The sequence below is a fragment of the Glycine max genome, chromosome 2 (genome assembly GCF_000004515.6).
Source record: "Glycine max cultivar Williams 82 chromosome 2, Glycine_max_v4.0, whole genome shotgun sequence".
Lineage (NCBI taxonomy): Eukaryota > Viridiplantae > Streptophyta > Magnoliopsida > Fabales > Fabaceae > Glycine > Glycine max.
Window position 1 is genome coordinate 10,315,037 of NC_016089.4, and position 19,823 is coordinate 10,334,859.

A 19,823-nucleotide genomic window follows, 5' to 3' on the forward strand; every position below is an offset into this window, starting at 1 on the left:
AGTTTATTGAGCGTTGTGGTTTCATTTTCTCTTGGATCGGTTGAAACTAGAAAAAAAAGGAAATAAAGTTAAATCACAATGCTGGTTTTGTCACAGTTTTATTTATTTTTTCTTTTTTGACAACGATTGTCATAGTTAAATAGACATTCTATTTATAATATATAATTTCTAAAGTGTGCAACAATAGGCTAACATTTTAATATTATATATTTTTTTCTCATCATATGTTTTGCTGATGTGGCAGCCTCCTACAATTCCTCACCTTTTTCCTCTTATCCCCTATGCTCACAGAAACTACTACTCAGAAGCCAAATGAATTGTCAGACCATACATGCTTAGTAAAATCATTAGAAGCTGAAAATAAATTAAAAATGAACTGAACGAATCATTAATTTGTTAGGTGGCATAAACATAATCTTTATACATTAGTTATTATTAATTAATAATTATTATCATTTATTATTATTTTTCAATAATATTATCATTTATTATTATACCTCCAGTTGTTACAAACATTTAATATGCATTGGCCAACGTACAGAGATTGAAGTTGAGTGGCTAACATACCCTGCTACACGCAATAGATTAATGTAGAATTGAGCCTTGAAATAGTACCTCTACTCAGTGTTCGAGTTTCTTGCTGTCATAACTGAGGATGTTGAAACTTGATTTGGCTGCAGAATCAGATATGAGAAAGAAGCTTGGTGGTTTTACCATGTTCAATAATGGTGAAACTGAGGATATGAAGGAAGCAAACATAGGGAAAAAAGACTTGCAAACCTGGTAGTTTTAGAATCAGAGCTGAAGTATTATGATTTATGTTGGCATGGAATAGAGCCTTTTCCACAAGTTCTTGTATAATTCATATTCTGATGGAAATGTATTCAAATGATTTTCATTCAGTTTTTTGTATTCATGATCACATTCATCCTCAGGAATTCTAGAAGTAGAGAGGAGTTGTTCAATACTTCAAATTCATGGTGAGAATGGTTTTTCTTTTTGATTTTTTCTCTAAAATTTTTTTTCTAACTAAAAAATGGGTATTTTGCTACTTCCCCACTACTTTTTCATTGATTTTGTCTCTCAATTGTTTGATTATTATTGTTCAATACTTAATTTTAATATACTACAGTAAATTATAATATAGTAAATATTAATGTTTATTATAATTTATTTAGTGTTAAATAGATATAATATAATTAAATCAATATGATAGTGTTGTGTCAAATCTTATATTTTTGTATTTTTTTCCATCTATATTTATATATTTGAACCCTCAACCCTCTGATTTTAAATTTTGTAATTTGCCTCTGTTGAATCAGGATTTTGAATTTGCCTCTGTCAATACACCAGGAGTAGCAGAAAGAGGAACTCGTCTACAGGGAGTTGGTAAGAACACTAATGATTAAAATCAATTATATAAACAAATCACTATAGATCTAATTCTCAATAATAAAGATACAAATGAGATACAAAATGAAAGAGGCAATGAGACCCATCCAAATTGTTTCAATTCACCAAGGCAACAGCCAAGTGAATTATATTCTTGGCTTACCACGTGAGTGAAGGGAGAGAGACCCTAGTTTCCAAATAAGAAAACGAAAGTGCTGTGAGATGCTTATGAACTTGTTTAATTGCTTGCGAGTTCCATATCTAAATTTGATATGGATAATGCATATTCATTTGCGAGTAAATGGATGGCATCATTTGATTTATGAAAATGAGCTATTCAAATTATGTGTTGCCTCTTGGATATCGACAATATTACACCAATAAATTAAAAAGTTAGACCTCATCGAATATAAATTTTCAAATGCGCATGGTTTTTTGACTCATCATTCACCCATTCCTTCATTTTTTCCTTTTGCCGACAACTTAATGCTAATTGTATATGTCATATAAATTTCTTTCTTCCCTTTAGAGGGTTCAAGTAAACTTGTCTAGTTAACATCAATTTGACTTTATATGAACAAACTTAACTAATGTGCCTAACACAACAATCATGGTGAGTTACTTGGAAGTAACAATGGGTTCAAAATGGAATAGTGATCTGGGTTAGACGTTACCAACACATTTTGGTAGGGCCTTTAGAAGGCTAATAATTAAACCAAACCACTGGGTACCCATTACCAACTTGTAACAGCAGAAATTTGTTATCCTGTGGCCCAATATCAGAAGCACCAAGAGATTGAGAAAGAGGGAGGGTGATTACTGGTGGGAGAGGGGTGCTACACCTGACACCAAACCACATATATTTTTTTTATTGTAATATGTTATTGGTCCAAATTACTCACCGCTTTATTGATGACTAATTATTATTGAAGAATCTGACTAATTATTTTTAGTAGAGTCTTGTCTTTTAATCACATTTTTTCAATCTATAATATTTGAATTAAATACCTTACTTAAGAAGATCGAGCCCAATAACCCAATACCATTCATACTAATAACTTATCGATACGCCACACCATATGATTTAAGTGTGTTGCACCTTTTTTTCTTGATCAGGATATACAAGTGCCACACCATACCCTACGATTTTATTTGTGCTGCACCTTTTCTCTTGACCAGGATTGGATATACAGTCAATTGTTCTTTCTTTTTTTCCATTATAATAATAAAAATATACATACTATATAAACATTTCTTTTATGACAATGATTTTGCTACATACGTTTATATAATAATTAATTAGGAAGTGAAGTATATAAAAACCATCTTCATGGTTCCCAAAAGTTTAAACTGCAATTTAAGTCCAATGTTTTTGAACCTGTTGAGTCCATGTCACTCTGACATTGGCTGTTCAAGTCAAGCATTTCTGACAACTTGACTTTCCTCAACAACTTGTTGCCACATCTTTTCCCACATGGTTGCTCAACAACACAGCTTCCATCATCAGATTCTGTTGCTGCTAAACTTCTCTTTCTCCCACTACCCTCATTGCTTGATAAGCCTCCATTGGATGCTTTATCCTCAGTGTGAATCTCCATCAATGGCAATTCAAATGAAACATTATTGGAACTCTTGAATTCCACAATCTCTTCCATTGGCTGTTTCTCTTCCTTTCTCCCTGAGCTTTCAGAAGATGTCAAGGAACTTTCCAGTGAACACATAGTGCCTCTGTCTCTTTTCCTCTCCCCACAGCTTAAACTCAACCCTCTTGTTTCTGTCAGTTCTGAGATGGGAGAACTTGGACAAGCATCGTTGATGATGGTAACTAGCTGAGAAAGTTCAGCTTTTGTGAGTTCTATCCCAACTGGGGAAGAATTGTATCCAGCAAGTGCTTCTTGTGCCTTCTTTAGCACTGATTGTAAATACTTCCCTTGAGCTTCAATTCTGAGCTGCAAATGTTTCTGCACCTGAAATCACCATCCAGTTTTGATTAACATGTCCTTATGCACCATCATTCAAAATTGAGATAAGAGTCAAGGTTTTTAAAAAATTCTGCGATTGTGATTTCATCCACAGCATAAAACTTTTTTTTTACTATCTGCGACCGCAGTGTGACTGCAATTATAGTCATATCAATCACATTCGTTCACAATTTTCCACAATATCAAGGAATGTAATGAAACCGTGACCTGACCGGAATTTAAAACCTTGATAAGAGCAAGTTTAAATTGATAAATCATATTATATGTGCTACCTCAATTTGTTCATAGAGTTTCCTTTGCACTTCCATTTGCATTTGGAGAGCTTGAGCAATCTGCATGTTTCTGGTAAGCAAACACAGAACTAGATCAATAAAAGCTCTAGGAAATACCATTTCCCTATGAGACACATAGTCTTTAAAATTAAAATAAAATATTTGATCAATTTCAAATTATTACTCAGTAATTTGATTCTGGGCCCCAAGACTGATTTCCCTGCTGCAATGACCATCACTGCTGCTCTTGGTTTCTATGTAATCTGCACCAAAAAAGGATATATATTATGCCAACTGAGATAATTATCAATCATGCCGTAATTTGCTGTTCAACTAGACACACTACAAGTCACCTTCTTGTTTGTTGTCAGAACAGGTTTCTAGTTGTTGGCTTTTTCCAAGTCTAAATTTCTGTAACCAGAAACATAAAAAAAGAAGTTACAAATCCTGATTTCCAGATTCAGTGAATGGAAAACAAAGAATTATAATATATCATTACAAAAGGGGAATGAATGCCTGTAAATGGCTCTTCAGATGGTACAAAGTGAGTCCTGGAATCCCCATCACCCTCATGAGACTCTTTGGAGTTGCTTCTGCCACATGATGCCACAGTGTGACAAATAATATAAGCTAAGATGTTCTATGAAATCTTAATAATAATAATAGTAATAATAATATGAATAGTAAATAAGGTGTGATCAAGGTTTGTGTTATACTCACTATCTTCACCTCCAAGCTGATTGGTAGCCTCAATGAATCGTCGGTGAAGCTCAGGAGTCCATTTTAGCCTTGGTTTGGAATCAGTGGACAGCACAAAATGCATGGTTTGGTTTTGCATGTTTTGTGGATCCATTTGCTATATTTGGATGAGTTACTACTTACTTGCTGGCAAAGGACTGAAACATAGATAGATGCGTCTTTAGATCCTTTTAGCTATGTATGTATCAATATGTGCCAGCTATAGTTCTCTTTATAACTTGGAGTTGGTTGTGTTGTTCTATGATCTCACTCCATATCAGGAAACATAAGTGGGGTTACGTTGGGGGAATATATGCCATGAGCTGTGGTTCTTCCTCTCTCTCATCCCATTTCATACCAACTTTTCCTTTTTTTTTTTTAAAAAAAAAGATGAAAATTTCCCTATAAGCTTTTTTCTTTGACTTGAATGGAGTGGAGAGAATCTCTGATGCAGCAAAAACAGGGAAAGCAAAACAGCTCAATTTTTTAGTCTTAAAAGGAGAGAAAAGAGGGAAAGTGTGTGGTTTGTTTTTATCTTGCTGTTTTCCCACTTCACTATCTATCTCTATGGTTGATTCCCTACTGAATTAGGTAGGCCCACCATAATGAATAATAGGGTACTACTTTCTTAATGCTGTGAGAAACTTTTGGGAAAAATAAAATCATGGGCATGCTGTTAAGGATATTTTTCATCTTGCTATTCAAAGTGAAAACTAAATGAATTAACCTTTCTTTCAAATTTCATTTTCAAAAGAAGATATTTTTGACACAGTTTTTTTTCCTATATGAAGTAAAAATAGCTTCAAGTCCAACAAAATACCAAAATATTGAATAGTTCTCACTTTATTTTTAAATATATTGTTTTTAATTAATATTTTAAATGTTTTTTTGAAATAGTCTAGTCAAATACTTTAATTATGATTTTCTTTTATGTAGTGTTTGTTTGTGGAGCCATTGGCAGATTCTTTTTGTTCCATGTAGGGATGGAGGAATCAAAGAATCTAGGATTGGATTTTTGGACCCATAGTCCCCATGTTTGTACAAAGAAAGTAATGTCGAAGAAAGAGAACTAATCAAGCCTTGTTCAAAGATTAAGATGGAGCTACTATGAAAATGAAACCAATAAAATACTTGTTTTTTCAAGACATTGAACAAGTAACAATTAATTTGTTACATTATCCGTGCAAAGGAATCCCAACTCCCAAGTTCATTAAGGGACCATCACCACAGTTCAGTGCTTGTCATGACATAACTAAGCACTAACCCAATCAGTCGGTAGGGTCATGTATATATATAAATCCATCATTGATTGTAAAGCTGTATTCCATCAAGGAAATTGAACCATACCGTAAGTCCATAACATGCATAATATAAGAGTCTATAGCGTACACAAATTAAAATAACTAAATAATAGAATGAAGTTTTCTATTCCAATTGCTTTGTACTGAGAAGTTCCTCTATGTATATTGCTGTTGACCTGCAAGCCAACGACCTAACTAATAAAGTTAGTAAAAATTATTATTACAATCAGGAGATGGATAGAACATACACACACTATGTGGCCTTGCACTTTTCTTTGTAAGATGAATTATTGTGAAAGGTATCTACAGGGCTCACTCATCATAGAAGCCCCGTAAAGAAATTATTCTAAAGGGAATAACATGCTTTAATGCTGTGATATATATCCAAGTTGAAGAGAAGAAAAGAAGTTTTCACCAAAAATAAAAGGAAAGTAGAAAAGGGTAAAAGGGGGTTTATAATGGCCAACAACAAATTGTAAAAGTCAATGCAAGCAAGCCACTCTTCATATTATTTCTCTTGGGGATTGGCGTTTAGAGTTTGATCACTATAATCAAAATTCAATTATTTGGCCTTCAAAACACTGCCACTGCCATTTCAGTACCATGAATTGCTAACAGTATCCCATGATTCAAGACTGAGGAAAATCGTCCCAAATTAGCTTTTAAGCTATCCATCAGAAGAGCAACACTTCCACACTCACACTATCCTGATTAGTTGACTTACCACAATATATTCAACTGCTAGTGGAATGTAAGACAAAACAATATTTTGTGTGAAATTTTAAAAAATCCACTAACCAATAGTTACCATTATCAGATAAGCTTATAACAAATAGTAGTAGAGAAGTGTGGCCTTTGTAGGTCCTACACCAGAAAAAGGGTGAAAGGGTAGGTTCTTCCTATGTAAGCATATGCTGCTTGTATGTGTATGTCTTGAAATACATTCAATACCTTAGTGGCAAATGTTAGTTATAGATTCCATATATTTATATTCAATGAATCTATTATATATTGTAAAGATCTTAGAATCTATGATTCTCTCATATAGTTTGAAAGTAAGTAGAACTTACCTTGATTCATGAAAGACATAAGTTCTTCAATCTTCTTTGTCCCAATTTATCTCTTTCCTTCTTTAATTTTCCTCTCACGTTCTTGATGGGTAATTAGAGGGAAAAACTCTTATGACAGAGATAGAACCCTTTGCCTTTAATTAACAAACTTCCATCAATTATAAAAAATTTATTAACTTCCCATAAGTTTATTAACTTTCCATATTTACCAATAGGTCCCTTTATTTTATTAAATCAAGTTTAGGCCCTTAATTCACATGAGTTACATTATCATGTTATTTAATATTTTTTTTTTCTAACATTCTCCCACTTAACTCTTGTGATGTCATAACACTTCATGATTTAATAATTACATAAATCATAATGCACGTTAAAAGACTTTAGATAAATTAGCTCTATCATTAATTATAATTAAAGATAAAAAACAATAAGAGTCATGGTGTTTACATGTGATTTAATCAACATATTCCCTTCCATGTACTATTATATTATCCTTCTCTTTAATATGACTGTAAAATGAGAAGTTCATAATGGGTTTAAACAAAAGTCATTCTTTCATTAACAAAAACATAATATGTTTTCCACATCATAATTTGCATGCATATACACATAAAGTAGAAAACACAAACTTCAGAAACTTACACAATAATGAGCTCAAAGTATCAAATAGGCATTATTAATAATAATAACATTCAACATTCACTAGCAGACATAATGTCCATATTCACTACATGGCCAGTAAATACTTTGGGCGATAACCCTTTTGTTAAAGGGGCATCAATCATTATATCAGTGCTAATATGTTCTATTGACACTCTAGGTTTTTGAACTTCTTTAACGACAAAGTATTTCAATTCCATATGCTTAGCACCTTTAGAATACTTGTCGTTTTTAGAAAAGAAGACAACTGCGGTATTATCACAATAAATTTTCAGTGGCTTGGCAATACTACCAACTACTCCAAGTCCTGAAATAAAATTCTACAACCAATTAACCTGAACTGTGGCCTCAAAGCATGCCACAAATTCAACCTCCATGGTAGATGCAGCAATGACTAACTGCTTTGCACTTTTTCATGAAATCGCTCCTCTGACTAAAAGATACATAAAACCAAATGTAGACTTTCTTGTATCTATACAACCAGCAAAATCTGAATCTGTATATCCAATCACCTCAAGATGACTAGATCTCCAATAAGTAGCATGTGATCCTTTGTCCCTTGCAAGTATCTTAAGACTTTCTTTGCAACTTTCTAATGATCCAATCCTGGATTACTTTGGTATCTACCAAGCATACTGTTTCTGCCTCGGTGTTACTTGTTATTATGGATGTGTAAATCTAACCGGCAAGTGTATCGAGTCGTACAAGTAATAATAAAACAGTAAGAACCGAGTGTCGATCTCAGGAAACTTGTTTCATTTGGTGAAATATCATTCAATAAGCAGACATTTATACAAAGAATCAATAATCATGAATCAAAGCAAGGGTGTATTCTATTCTAATGATTAATAACAGAAAATATGAGCAAGTGGGTGTTAAAATAAATAATTAAAAAGCGTTGGGTCCTCCTACTGAGTTACTTGATGCAATTAAGGTTTTTTCTCTATTTAAAGATGTTCATGTGTTCTATGCTGAGGACAAAATTTCCAAACATAGATGTCTCGCATGATTGGGCTAACTCTAATTAAATCTCATTCTCAGATGTCTCATCGAACTTAGCTTAACTGAACAACATTAAGGTCACAACATAATAAAACTAAATTACTGCACTATGTGTCCAGACATACGATAACCTAGCCCGTCCTATCTAGTTCTAAGGATGCAGTACATTTTCCAATGCTAAAGCTCTTAAGTTACATACAAATGGGTGATCAAGCCACAAGCATGCATAGATTAAGCACAAATAGAAACATTGAACACATAAAAACAACTTCAAATAGATAGGATAAGAATTTACATCAAGTTCCTAGCAGGATTCCCCAACTAAGGGGGCTTAGCCTTCCATGGCAAGATATCACCTTTCAACTACAAAAGGATTTTAGAAAGCACAATACAAATTACAAAGTTGTAGGGATGTTTCCTCCACCTCTATGAACCTACAAAATACCCTAAAACCTAGAATCCTCCTAAAAGTTGGGGTCTTTGGTGCTCCCTTGCCTTTTTCACGTAAGCACACTCTTCTCTCAGGCTAAGACTCTGAATTCTCCCAAAAGCTCCCTTCTTATTTTCCATTTCAGGCTTAAAAAGGGCTTTCTAACCTCGAAGGTGCGTTTAACGCCATTTTCACGCTTAGCGCGAGTAAGTGGATTTTGGCTCAGCGAGCCAGGTGTGCTAAGCGCTAAAAGAGATAAACTTCTCGTTGGGAAAGCTGATGACGCACTGAGCGTGTGCTGGCATGGCAGATTCCCTTCAAGACTTCTCTTACTTGTTAAGTGAGCTGCTGCTTCGCTTAGCGGATGATACTCGCTAAGCGCACGATCTCGGCTTAGCGAGACAATAGCTTCTGCACCTTCTAATTATTCTCCTTTTTACCTGAAATTTACATTAATTCCATGTGAAGAGCCTCTACTGAGCAAAGATAAAAACTAAACAAGAAATATTTACAATCCTACAAAAGGAACCATAAATTGGGAAAAATATATACATTTTGTAAAACTTTTCTATACAAAAGTTAGTCGTAGATGACGACTAACACATACCAACTGCAAAGCTAATATCTGGCCTTGTGCATGTTTGAGCATACATCAGACTCCCAACTACAGATGCATAAGGGATATTTTCCATCTGTTTCCGTTCAAGATCATTCTTTGGACATTGCATGAGACTAAATTTGTCTCCTTTCTGCATTGGAACGGGAGATGCTGAACATTTATCCATTCTGAATCTCTCTAAAACTTTATTAATATATGATTTCTGAGACAAGCCTAACAGTCCTTGTGATCTATCACAGAATATTTCTATTCCTATCACATAGCTTGCCTCACGCATATCCTTCATTTCAAATTTGTTAGAGAGAAACTTCTTAGTCTCACTTAATAGACCAAGATCATTAGTTGCAAGCAAGATGTCATCAACATACAAAATAAGAAATATAAATTTGTTCTCACTGACCTTTAGATATATACACCAATCAACAGTGTTTTTCTTAAATCCAAAGGACGTAATAGTATCATTGAACTTAAGATACCATTGTTGGGAAGCCTGTTTAAGGCCATATATTGATTTCTTAAGTTTACACACCATGTGTTCCTTTCCTTCTTCAATGAACCTCACTAGTTGGTCCATATAAATATCTTCCTCTAAATTCCCATTCAAAAAGACAATTTTAACATCCATTTGATGCAACTCAAGATCATAATGAGCTACTAGTGCCATGATAATCCTAAAAGAATCTTTCTTAGAAACTGGAGAAAATGTTTCCTTATAATCAATGCCATTTTTTGAGTAAAACCTTTAGCAACAAGTCGAGCCTTGTGTCGTTCAATATTGCCATGAGAGTCACACTTAGTCTTAAAGACTCATTTACACCCAACTCTCTTGCATCCTTCAGGCAATTTCACAAGATCTCATACACCATTTTGTGCCATTGATTTAAGCTCATCTTTTATAGCATCTAACCATTTTCCAGAATCATCACCATTAATGGCTTTTGAAAATGAAACTGGATCATTATCAATGCTTAAGTCATTTTTTGACTCTTGTAGATAAATCACATAATCATTCAAAATAGCAGATCTCCTTTCTCTTTGAGATCTTCTTAATACTATTTCTTGTGATTGTTCTACTATAGGTTCATTGTTAACCTCAGGATCATTAATTTGTTGTTCTTCTTGATTGTTGTGTGGTTCAACAGTATAAGGAACAACAATTCTTAAAGTAGAAGCACTAGTTAAAGGAACTTGTACTCTAACTTCCTTAATCTCCACATTTTGTGAAGCTTCACTCCCACTGGTTTCACCATTCTCAATGAACCTGACATTTCCAGTTTCAACAATTTTTGTACTATGGGTAGGACAATAAAATATATACCCTTTTGATTTTACTAGATAAACAATGAAATATCCACTGATTATTCTTGCATCCAATTTCTTTTCTTGCGGATTATATATTTTAATTTTTTTCTGACAACCCCAAACATGTAGGTGTCTCAAACTGGGTTTCTTACCTGTCCATAGTTCAAAAGGTGTATTTTGAACTGTCTTATTAGGAACCCTGTTCAACAAATACATGGTAAAGATGAATTACTTAACATACTCCTAACCATATCCATTAAGGTTCGATTACGCCTTTCTGACACACCATTTTGTTGTGATGTACCTAGCATTGTGTATTGAGCACAAATACCACGCCTTTCAAGGAACTTAGCAAATGGACCAGGATGTTGTCCACTTTCACTATATCTTCCATAATACTCACCACCTCTATCTGATCTAACAATTTTCACCTTTCTGTCTAATTGTCTTTCCACTTCATTTATAAAAATTTCTAAGGCATCCATTGCTTGAGATTTCTCATGCAGTAAATATACATACCCATAACATGAAAAATCATCAATAAAAGTGATAAAGTACTTTTCTTTATTGAAAGAATTTACATAAAAAGGTTCACATATATCAGTGTGTATAATTTCAAGAAGTTGAGTGCTTCTTGTGGCTCTTTTATTTGTGTGTTTTGTTTGTTTGCCTTTAATACAATCCACACATACATTCAGATCAGTAAAAATCCAAATTTAGAAGGATTTCATTCTTTACTAATCTTTGCATCCTTTCTTTGGAAATGTGTCTCAAACGTTTATGTCACAAATAAGCAGAACATTCATTCACTAAACTATGTTTAGTGCCAACATTATGATGCAAGGTCATAAGAGTTTCAGCATATAAATTATCAAGATTCAATTTATATATACCATCATAAAGTGTATCGGATCCAATCATACAAGTACGCTTATACAAACTGAAACAACCATTCCCAAACTTAAAAGAGAATCCAGCAACATCAAGTTTAGACAAAGAAACTAAATTCCTAGAAATACTAGGTACAAAAAGTATCAAATAAGTCTAAATGAAATTCAATGTCAAAGATTAAACGATAAGTCCCAACAGCTTCTACTGGAACTTTCACTATATTCCCCATGAAGACAAACTTCTCATTTGGGTTTATGGTTCGGGTTGTAAGGAATCTCTGCATCATATTAGAAACATGAGTTGTACATCCAGAATTAATCCACCAAGTATTATGGGGAACTTCAGTTAAATTTGATTCAAAATATACATAAGCATTATGCTCACCTTTCTTTTCGAACCAAGCTTTACGTTTTGGGCAGTTCATTTGGAAATGTCCAGATTTCCCACAGAAATGACATTTGTCATTTTTCTTCTGGATCTTAGTAGAGGACTCGACAATCTTTAATGGTCATTTGTCCTTTCCATATTTCTTATTGACTTTCTTTCCAACTCCCTGATTATTCACATAATGAACGGAGTGGTTTCCTTGATTCTTAAGTATGGTTTCCTCCTGAACTAACATATTATGCAATTCATGCACATTCCATTTGTCTTTCATGGTATTATAATTCATTTGGAAGGGACCATACTCAGATGATAATGAGTTCAAAATGAACTGCACAAGGAAATTTTCATCCACCACCATTCCAAGAGACTTAAGCTTTGCTGCAATATTTGTCATCTCAATGACATGTTCATGCATAGTACGAGAACCATCAAACTTTATGGTGGTTAAAGTACTCATTAATGTCCCAGCAAGAGACTTATCAGTAGTTTGGGAGAGCTCTTCCACAGATTTCATAGATTCTTTTGCACTTTTAGTTTTGGGAAGAGCAGATTTAATGTTATTTGCTATGCTCATGTGCATAAGCATCAAACAAATTCTGTTTGACTTTTCCCAGGCCTTATAATGAATTTTTTCTTCATTGCTACTAGCATCAGTAATAGCAGCAGGTTTTTCAACTTGAAGAGCCAAATCAAGATCCAACGCACCTAAGTGAAATTGGACTTGTTTGCTCCAATTAGAGAAATTTAACCCATTAAAAATCGGAACAGACATACCAAGAGAAAGCAAAGATATAGGAAAGGATACTACAATTAACACATGCTTAACATTAATACTTTGAGTCATAAATTAAACATACAATACAAATTCAAACAACAAACAAACATTCTATGTATACTAATGTTCTCCTTTGGGTGATACATTAATACACAAAAATCATACCAATGCTAATAATTTTAACATTACTTAGTAATGCATATGCATTAATTAGAAATACTTATTATCTTTGGATATATAAATAAAACTAATAATGCATACATACTACCAATAATCATATCCATAAATCATAAGAACAACTAATCAACCTTTGGGTGATCCATAAATATCTTATAATAATGAACTTCAATTAACCCATAAACCAATAATCTATAATGTAGCATCCATTCTATGGGTAATTGAAATAAAATTGTCCCTAATTTGGAATTAAACAAAAACATAAAGATTTGATCACTTTGATGATTACAAACCTATCATACATTTAATCCAAATTACTACAATTACAACCAAGTTGCTTCACAAGTATGTAACTATTCACCATATGAAGGCATTCAACATATTTCTATTTCAAATTGTAGTAAATTTAAGATCAATTTTTGAATTGAAATTGACGTAAGAGAGAAATATTGAATTTCAATTCAAGACATTCAAAAATTGGATTCAGGGCATTCCAAACTCGAAAACAATTATAATATGCACAACAAAAAATAAAAATGGTTTGAATAATTTTCCAATTGGAATCAGATTCATACAATGTGTGAAAGAAACATCATTCATGGAGAATCATAAATTCAATAACCTAATGCTCTGATGCCACATGTTAGTTATAGATTCCATACATTTATATTCAATGAATCTATTACATATTGTAAGGATTTTAGAATTTATGATTTTCTCATACAGTTTGGAAGTAAGTAGAACTTACCTTGATCCATGAAAGGTATAAGTTCTTCAATCTTCTTTGTCTCAATCTATCTCTTTTCTTCTTTTATTTTCCTCTCACGTTCTTGATGGATAATTAGAGGGAAAAACTCTTATGGCAGAGATGAAACCCTTTGCCTTTTATTAACAAACTTTCATCAAGTTAGTTATCAGAAGTTTATTAACTTCTCATAAGTTTATTAACTTTTTATATTTACCAACAGGTTCCTTTATTTTATTAAATCAAGTTTGGATCTTTAATTCACATGAGTCACATTATCATATTATTTAATATATTTTTTTCTAACAGCAAACTTAGCTCACATTGGAAGAAAAAAATATTATTACTGATTACATGTATTTGTGGTGTATGGACTTCGTTTGAAAAAAAAAAAAGAGGGTGAGTAATTGCAAGACCTTAATCTTTTTTAACAGCTGATGTACTTGAAGCTCCGTTTCTTGCTTTAATATATTCCACAACAGGTAAAGGAGATTCCATGATGATGCTAAATCCAAAGGGACCCCGGTATTTTTATTAGATCAGTAGGAGAAGGTCCGGTGAATCAAAAGTCATTTAAGCAATCAAAGTTGCCTCATCAATTATTACTCTTTTAATGGCCCCATCAAGGGAAGATCTCACAAATCCAAAAGCAGTGAAAGAAGATGAGAAGAATGTGGCCTCAGGAATCACAAAAAGAGAAACAAAAGGAACTTGTCAACATCCCACCATAGAGAATAATTGAATTTTACTGAAAGAAATTTTTTATGTCAAACATGGTCACTTGCACAAAATGAGGTCAGCAACATGTCACTAGGTAAATGTAAGATTTTTCAAGCAAGAGTGGTAGAGTAGGCATGAAGCATTGGATTTCTATTTTACGTTAAAATATGATTTTTATTCTTAATAAATATTTAAATTTAATATTTGTTTTGATTTTTTATTTATTGAAACCCTAATAAAAGAATAATTTACTTTTTTATCCTTAACATTTTTTTAGTTCATGATAAATTAACAAATTTTATTTTTGTTCTCAAATAATTTTTTCATTTGTTATTAGTTAAATGAAAAAAATCATTAGAAAACAAAATCAGAATTTACTAATTACGAGGGATTACAAAAAATATTAATGATCACAAATAAAAATTTTGTTTTATCAAAAAACAAAAATAAATTAATAAAAAATAAATAGAAAATTTAAATATTTATTAAAAATCACAAATATATTTTAACCTTTATTTTATCAATAACATCTTGTTACATGAATTTCTTTCACTTCGTCCTTTGCTTAATTTGTGTCAGCACAGCACAAATGAAAGTCAAGACATATTCCGGACAATTAGGAAACTTGAACATCGTATATTCAGACCTATAAGGTGCCATAATTGTATAGGTTTCAACAGATCAGGTCATGAAAGGTACCTCAATATGATCTCATGACATGGATTCGTGGAAAGTGATAAGAAGGGAACAGTTTTGAGGGGCAAGCTGAGTATATAGGAGCCCTAACTAGGCCTCCCATGTGTTCCAAAATGCCCCTAAAAGGACACTTAACCTATGCTTTGTATGTATCATCAATGCATTCTCTATCAGATCAAAGTATTAACAATGCTTCCATATGCTTGAATTTTTGCAAATAACTTATTCACATCAAGAATGTTCTCTTAGGCTCAATCCTAGTCTAACTCCAGTTAAAATGGCCCACTACCCATCAAAGTAAACATTGTCATAACACTGAGTGCTTCAAATAATTGAACAAGGTGGATGACATAAAACGCATACAAATACCATCCAATTATATGATGCAAGTATATCCGAGGTTCATTAAAGAATATACGAAAGAATCAGATATTTTTTCGCTCCACTTTAATTAATAGCAATTTGAGTATTGATATGAAGTTGGATTAAATACTTAGAGAAATTTATTATCTCAACAATTCTATTCAACTTGAATAAGATATTGTTTAACTTGTAATTAAAGCAGGCGAGTCAACTAAACTCATTAAAGATTTAAATCAGGCTAGGTTTGATAAAAATTGACTCATTTGAATAATGGATCCTTTCTTATAAATTATAACTTTTTACCTTAACTCACTAAGTAATTAAAGTAAGTAATATATAAACCCAATTATTTAGTTCTATTCTAATCATGACAAAGGACAATAGTACATTAGTTTATCTTTTTATATATAGATATAGAATTAGAACGTAATAGTGAATATATATATAAACTGTGGGACACAACATGATAAAACTATTGATGTTGTAGTTTTCATTCAGTGCCTAAAAAATTTTATCACCTCAATTATTTAATTTTTTTTCTTCATGTTTTGGTATTTTCTTAATTTATTATTTTTTTTAAGTAAGTCAACCAATATAAGTAATCCATGGTGGATTGAGCTGGATTGAACCTTTTTTTGGCACACAATAAAGTAAATTGAGTTAGATTGGCTCACTTTTTTTTACCAACCCATATTGAGGTTGGCCCTCTTCTCATAATCTGTAAAAAAAAAAAAATATTTAACATTTGAAATTGGAAAATTGCAACTGCAATTTCTACGGTGACATGTTTGGATAATTTATTCCGAAGTACTTCTAGGAGAAGTCAGAAAAGAAAATAAGAAAAATAAAATAAAATAAGTTTTTTCATAAATTAAAATTAACTCATGCACATATTAATTTATAAAAAAAATTCTATTTTTTAGAGAAATTAGATGAAACAACTATTATAAATTAGGGCATGTTGAAAAATATAATTGCTCACTGTATCTACAAACCCCTACACGGCTACAGTTGTTAAACATTGAATGCCCAGTTTCGTTCAATTCTGGAATCTCATTGGGGCATAATATAATTGTTCAAGCATGCAAGGTCTTTCATGACAGCCTGAGAAGACAAAAGAAAATCGTACAATAATATTCGCCGCATATATAATTCAGGCAAAACATCACATTTTTCTGCGCCTCTGGCACATCAATTTCACAATAAATTGGAAGAGAACCGCAGCAGAAATTAAGAATTAAGTTGGTTTAGTTACAGGCTGAATAAGATTTAAATAGAGTAATGGGTGATTTATAATAGTTAAGAGTGATTTGTATCAGTTAAATGATAAATATTTTTAAGGAAAAGTGAAAATCAAATATGAGTATGGCCTTTATTTTATACTAGAAAAAAAAAGAGCCATTCCATGTCTCTGTAATTTCTTAAAAATAGTTCAAAAAATTATAATAGAAGCTAAATAATAGTGGATGGTTGGAGTAGGATAGTTATATAGATAAAAAAAATATTTATGAAAGTAATTATAAGGATAAAACGGAATAAAAATTATGTACACCAAAATTTGGTATTCCGTTATATAATTATATTGCCTTTATTTTATATTATATATATAATACATTATTGACTGTTTAGTTCAACAAAATTTTGTTTGTTTCAATTTTTATTAATTTTGTTTGCTTGTCTATAAAAATCGTAATTAAGTTTGCCTTTTTTTTTTTTGCAATATTAAGAATCATATTGATGGAGAGCACTAATATCAAAAACTAAATTAAATTTTGCTAAAAAGTTAAAAAAATATTGTGGACATGCATGTACGAGGTACAGGTCCACAGCCTCTACGCATGTCGCATGTCGCCTTTACATAGAGAGAACTAGGCATGAGGAAGCATCCTTGTTTTATAAGTGACACTTAGGGTGCATTTGACTATTTGGTTTAAAGGGTAAAAATAATTTATTTATTTTTTAATTAAAGCTAACTGTAAAATATGTAGGTCCTATATGAAAAGTAATTTTTCTACTTCCACTCTAAATCAAACACAATCTTAACTTTTTACTCATTTATTTGATTTAGAAGTTGTATGATGTGATGAATTAACTTCATATGAACTAAAGTTTTATTGGTTGGTTACAAAAGGGTTCTTAAGAGCCGTAGAGCTTTCCCAACCACTATGAACATACTGGACCCTTTTTGGGTTTGAGATGTCAGCCCAATTACGAAGGGCATCAAGTCCACTCTCAACTTCTTAATACTTCCATAAAAGATAACGGGTAGTGTTATTTTCACTATAAAAAAATACATGTTTTGACAATTCCTTATTTTTTTTTTCTCTTTTTCCATTATATCACACATCTTATCTCATATTTTTTTCTCTTTTCTTACTTATCTCTCTCCTCATTGTAAAACATGTTGTGATAAGGTAATATTAAAATGACATATATAGGATTGTAAATATGCATACAAGTACACTGTACAAGGATCATTCTATTTAGGAGTTACAATAATCCATTCTTTAACATACCTCTTCTATCACATAATTTCTTACGGTATTGGTCAAAATTATTAGAAACTTCAAAATTACGAGCACGGGATATATGTTAAATTTTGTAATTTTTAAAAATTCAGTCAATAATAAAAAAGAGTTTATTCAAAATAGTGTATTATTATACCATTTCTCTTCTGTTCTTTTTAAGTAGGAAATAAAATCCTCCAAGATCATGGTATATATATTTTGACAATTATCAAAAACAGTATCAGATCTTATCATACAATATTATATAATTACATCCATCTTGTGATATAAAGGAGATACAGGACCGCATGACATGCGTATAGATGCAAGGCATCTTTCATACTAAGAAGTATAAATATCCCGTTATTCTTCAACACCATGATCAAATGGTTAGTCAAGTTATGAAACCAATGACAAATTAACAACAGGTCACAACACACTCAAGGCTAGATAACTTAAAGAACAATTAATGATGACTACTGCACTTATCAATAACTCACCAGTGCTAATCAGAAGATGGTTTTCCTTTTCTATTTGGCAAATGCTAATTACTGTTCTAAAATGATTGGTTAAAGAATCAAAAGTAGAAAGCTTTTATAAAAAAATGTTATTAATAATACATCCTACGGTAATTTTTAATGTATCTTATATTATTGATTCATAATCAAGACGCTTTCTATTTTTATGATTTAATAAACATTAAATTGATCCCAAAAGGAAAGTATATATTGCCCAGAAAGTGAAGATGCATGGTTTTAAAGCTTCACTATTATCAATAACTTTGGAGTTCTAGCTATAGGCACTTACAAATGAAACACTTTCCTGTTACATTTATTTCCTTTAAGTATCTTCTTCCTTCAAAAATTGGCAGGTACGATGTCAGTTAGGCACTGGTCCTGCCACAAAACGCATCTTTCCATTCTTTGGGAACCATGCACTTTGGAAAGGAAAAATTATACTTTAGAAACAACCCAGAAATAATATTGGAACTTTTTTTTTCCTAAGAAAAGAAGATTTTGCAGAAATAGATCTTCTTTCTCATTATATATTATACTTCTATTACAACAATTTTGGGACAATCATGGGGCTGCACTGCATAACTAAGGATCAGTTTGTTTATTTATAGACGGGAAGGATTTGGTTTGGGCCAAAGCTATTTTGATTGTAGTAGTTATATATATGCATTAGCTTTTGTGTCAAGGTTTTATCACTTTTTGTTATGAAATGACTTCATGTGATGCTTCTGAAGCTTTGGCTGCATTACTCTAATATTTTGATTTTTTTTTTCAGTTTTCAGGTATAAATGACAAATACTATCTTTTAGTTCAGTAAGAAAAATAATTAATTCCATATTAAGAAAAGGGGGAACAGAGGAAGTTAATATGCTTTCAGACTCCAAATTATATGATAATGAAGGTAAAGTGATGTAATGAGTAATATAATATGCAACCAACAACTTTAAAGTTGAAGTATCAGATAAAAACTCAAAAGCTAATTTTATATGGAGTTTCCTTGAAAATAAAAAACAAAAGAGTTTCAATTTTGAATTTTACGCTGATATTTAAATTCATAAGAATACGTAGATGTAGACAACAAGAATTATTCAATATATATTTGACAATAGAAATGGCAAGAACTGAACTAATCACCTCTGCACACCAAGGTTCTCTGTATATGGGCATAGGCAGGATAACAACCCTACAGAATGCGACATTTCTTTTTCACACGTGAAATGTGACACATTCATAATTTTCCAAGTTGATCTAATGTTAGGACAATTGATCAATATATTGT

At 31.9% G+C, this 19,823-nt stretch overlaps 2 protein-coding genes and 1 long non-coding RNA gene across 4 annotated transcripts; 1 reads left to right on the forward strand and 2 right to left on the reverse strand.

Moving 5' to 3' along the window:
* The first annotated feature begins 609 nt into the window (after positions 1-609).
* LOC121174031 (uncharacterized) lies at positions 610-1,489 on the forward strand. The gene is made up of 2 exons (XR_005889718.1): positions 610-980; positions 1,323-1,489. It is a non-coding gene; the product is annotated as an uncharacterized lncRNA (long non-coding RNA).
* Positions 1,490-2,472: 983 nt separating this feature from the next.
* On the reverse strand, positions 2,473-4,839 carry PHR4 (MYB-CC domain-containing transcription factor PHR4). 2 transcript variants are annotated; one of them, XM_014766434.3, is made up of 6 exons: positions 4,367-4,839; positions 4,163-4,236; positions 4,000-4,057; positions 3,831-3,909; positions 3,647-3,716; positions 2,473-3,359 (listed from the first exon to the last, which is right to left on the reverse strand). In XM_014766434.3, exons 1-6 carry the CDS (start codon positions 4,497-4,499, stop codon positions 2,721-2,723), a joined length of 1,053 nt encoding a protein of 350 aa, XP_014621920.1. In that variant the 5' UTR covers positions 4,500-4,839; the 3' UTR covers positions 2,473-2,720. The 2 variants fall into 2 exon arrangements, with proteins under 2 accessions (XP_014621920.1, XP_003520080.1); XM_003520032.5 differs by having other exon boundaries at positions 4,163-4,239; positions 4,367-4,836.
* Positions 4,840-12,167: 7,328 nt separating this feature from the next.
* On the reverse strand, positions 12,168-12,818 carry LOC113000394 (uncharacterized). Its single transcript, XM_026126991.1, has one exon. The coding sequence runs from the start codon at positions 12,816-12,818 to the stop codon at positions 12,168-12,170; it is 651 nt and encodes a 216-aa protein (XP_025982776.1).
* Between the last annotated feature and the right edge of the window lie 7,005 nt (positions 12,819-19,823).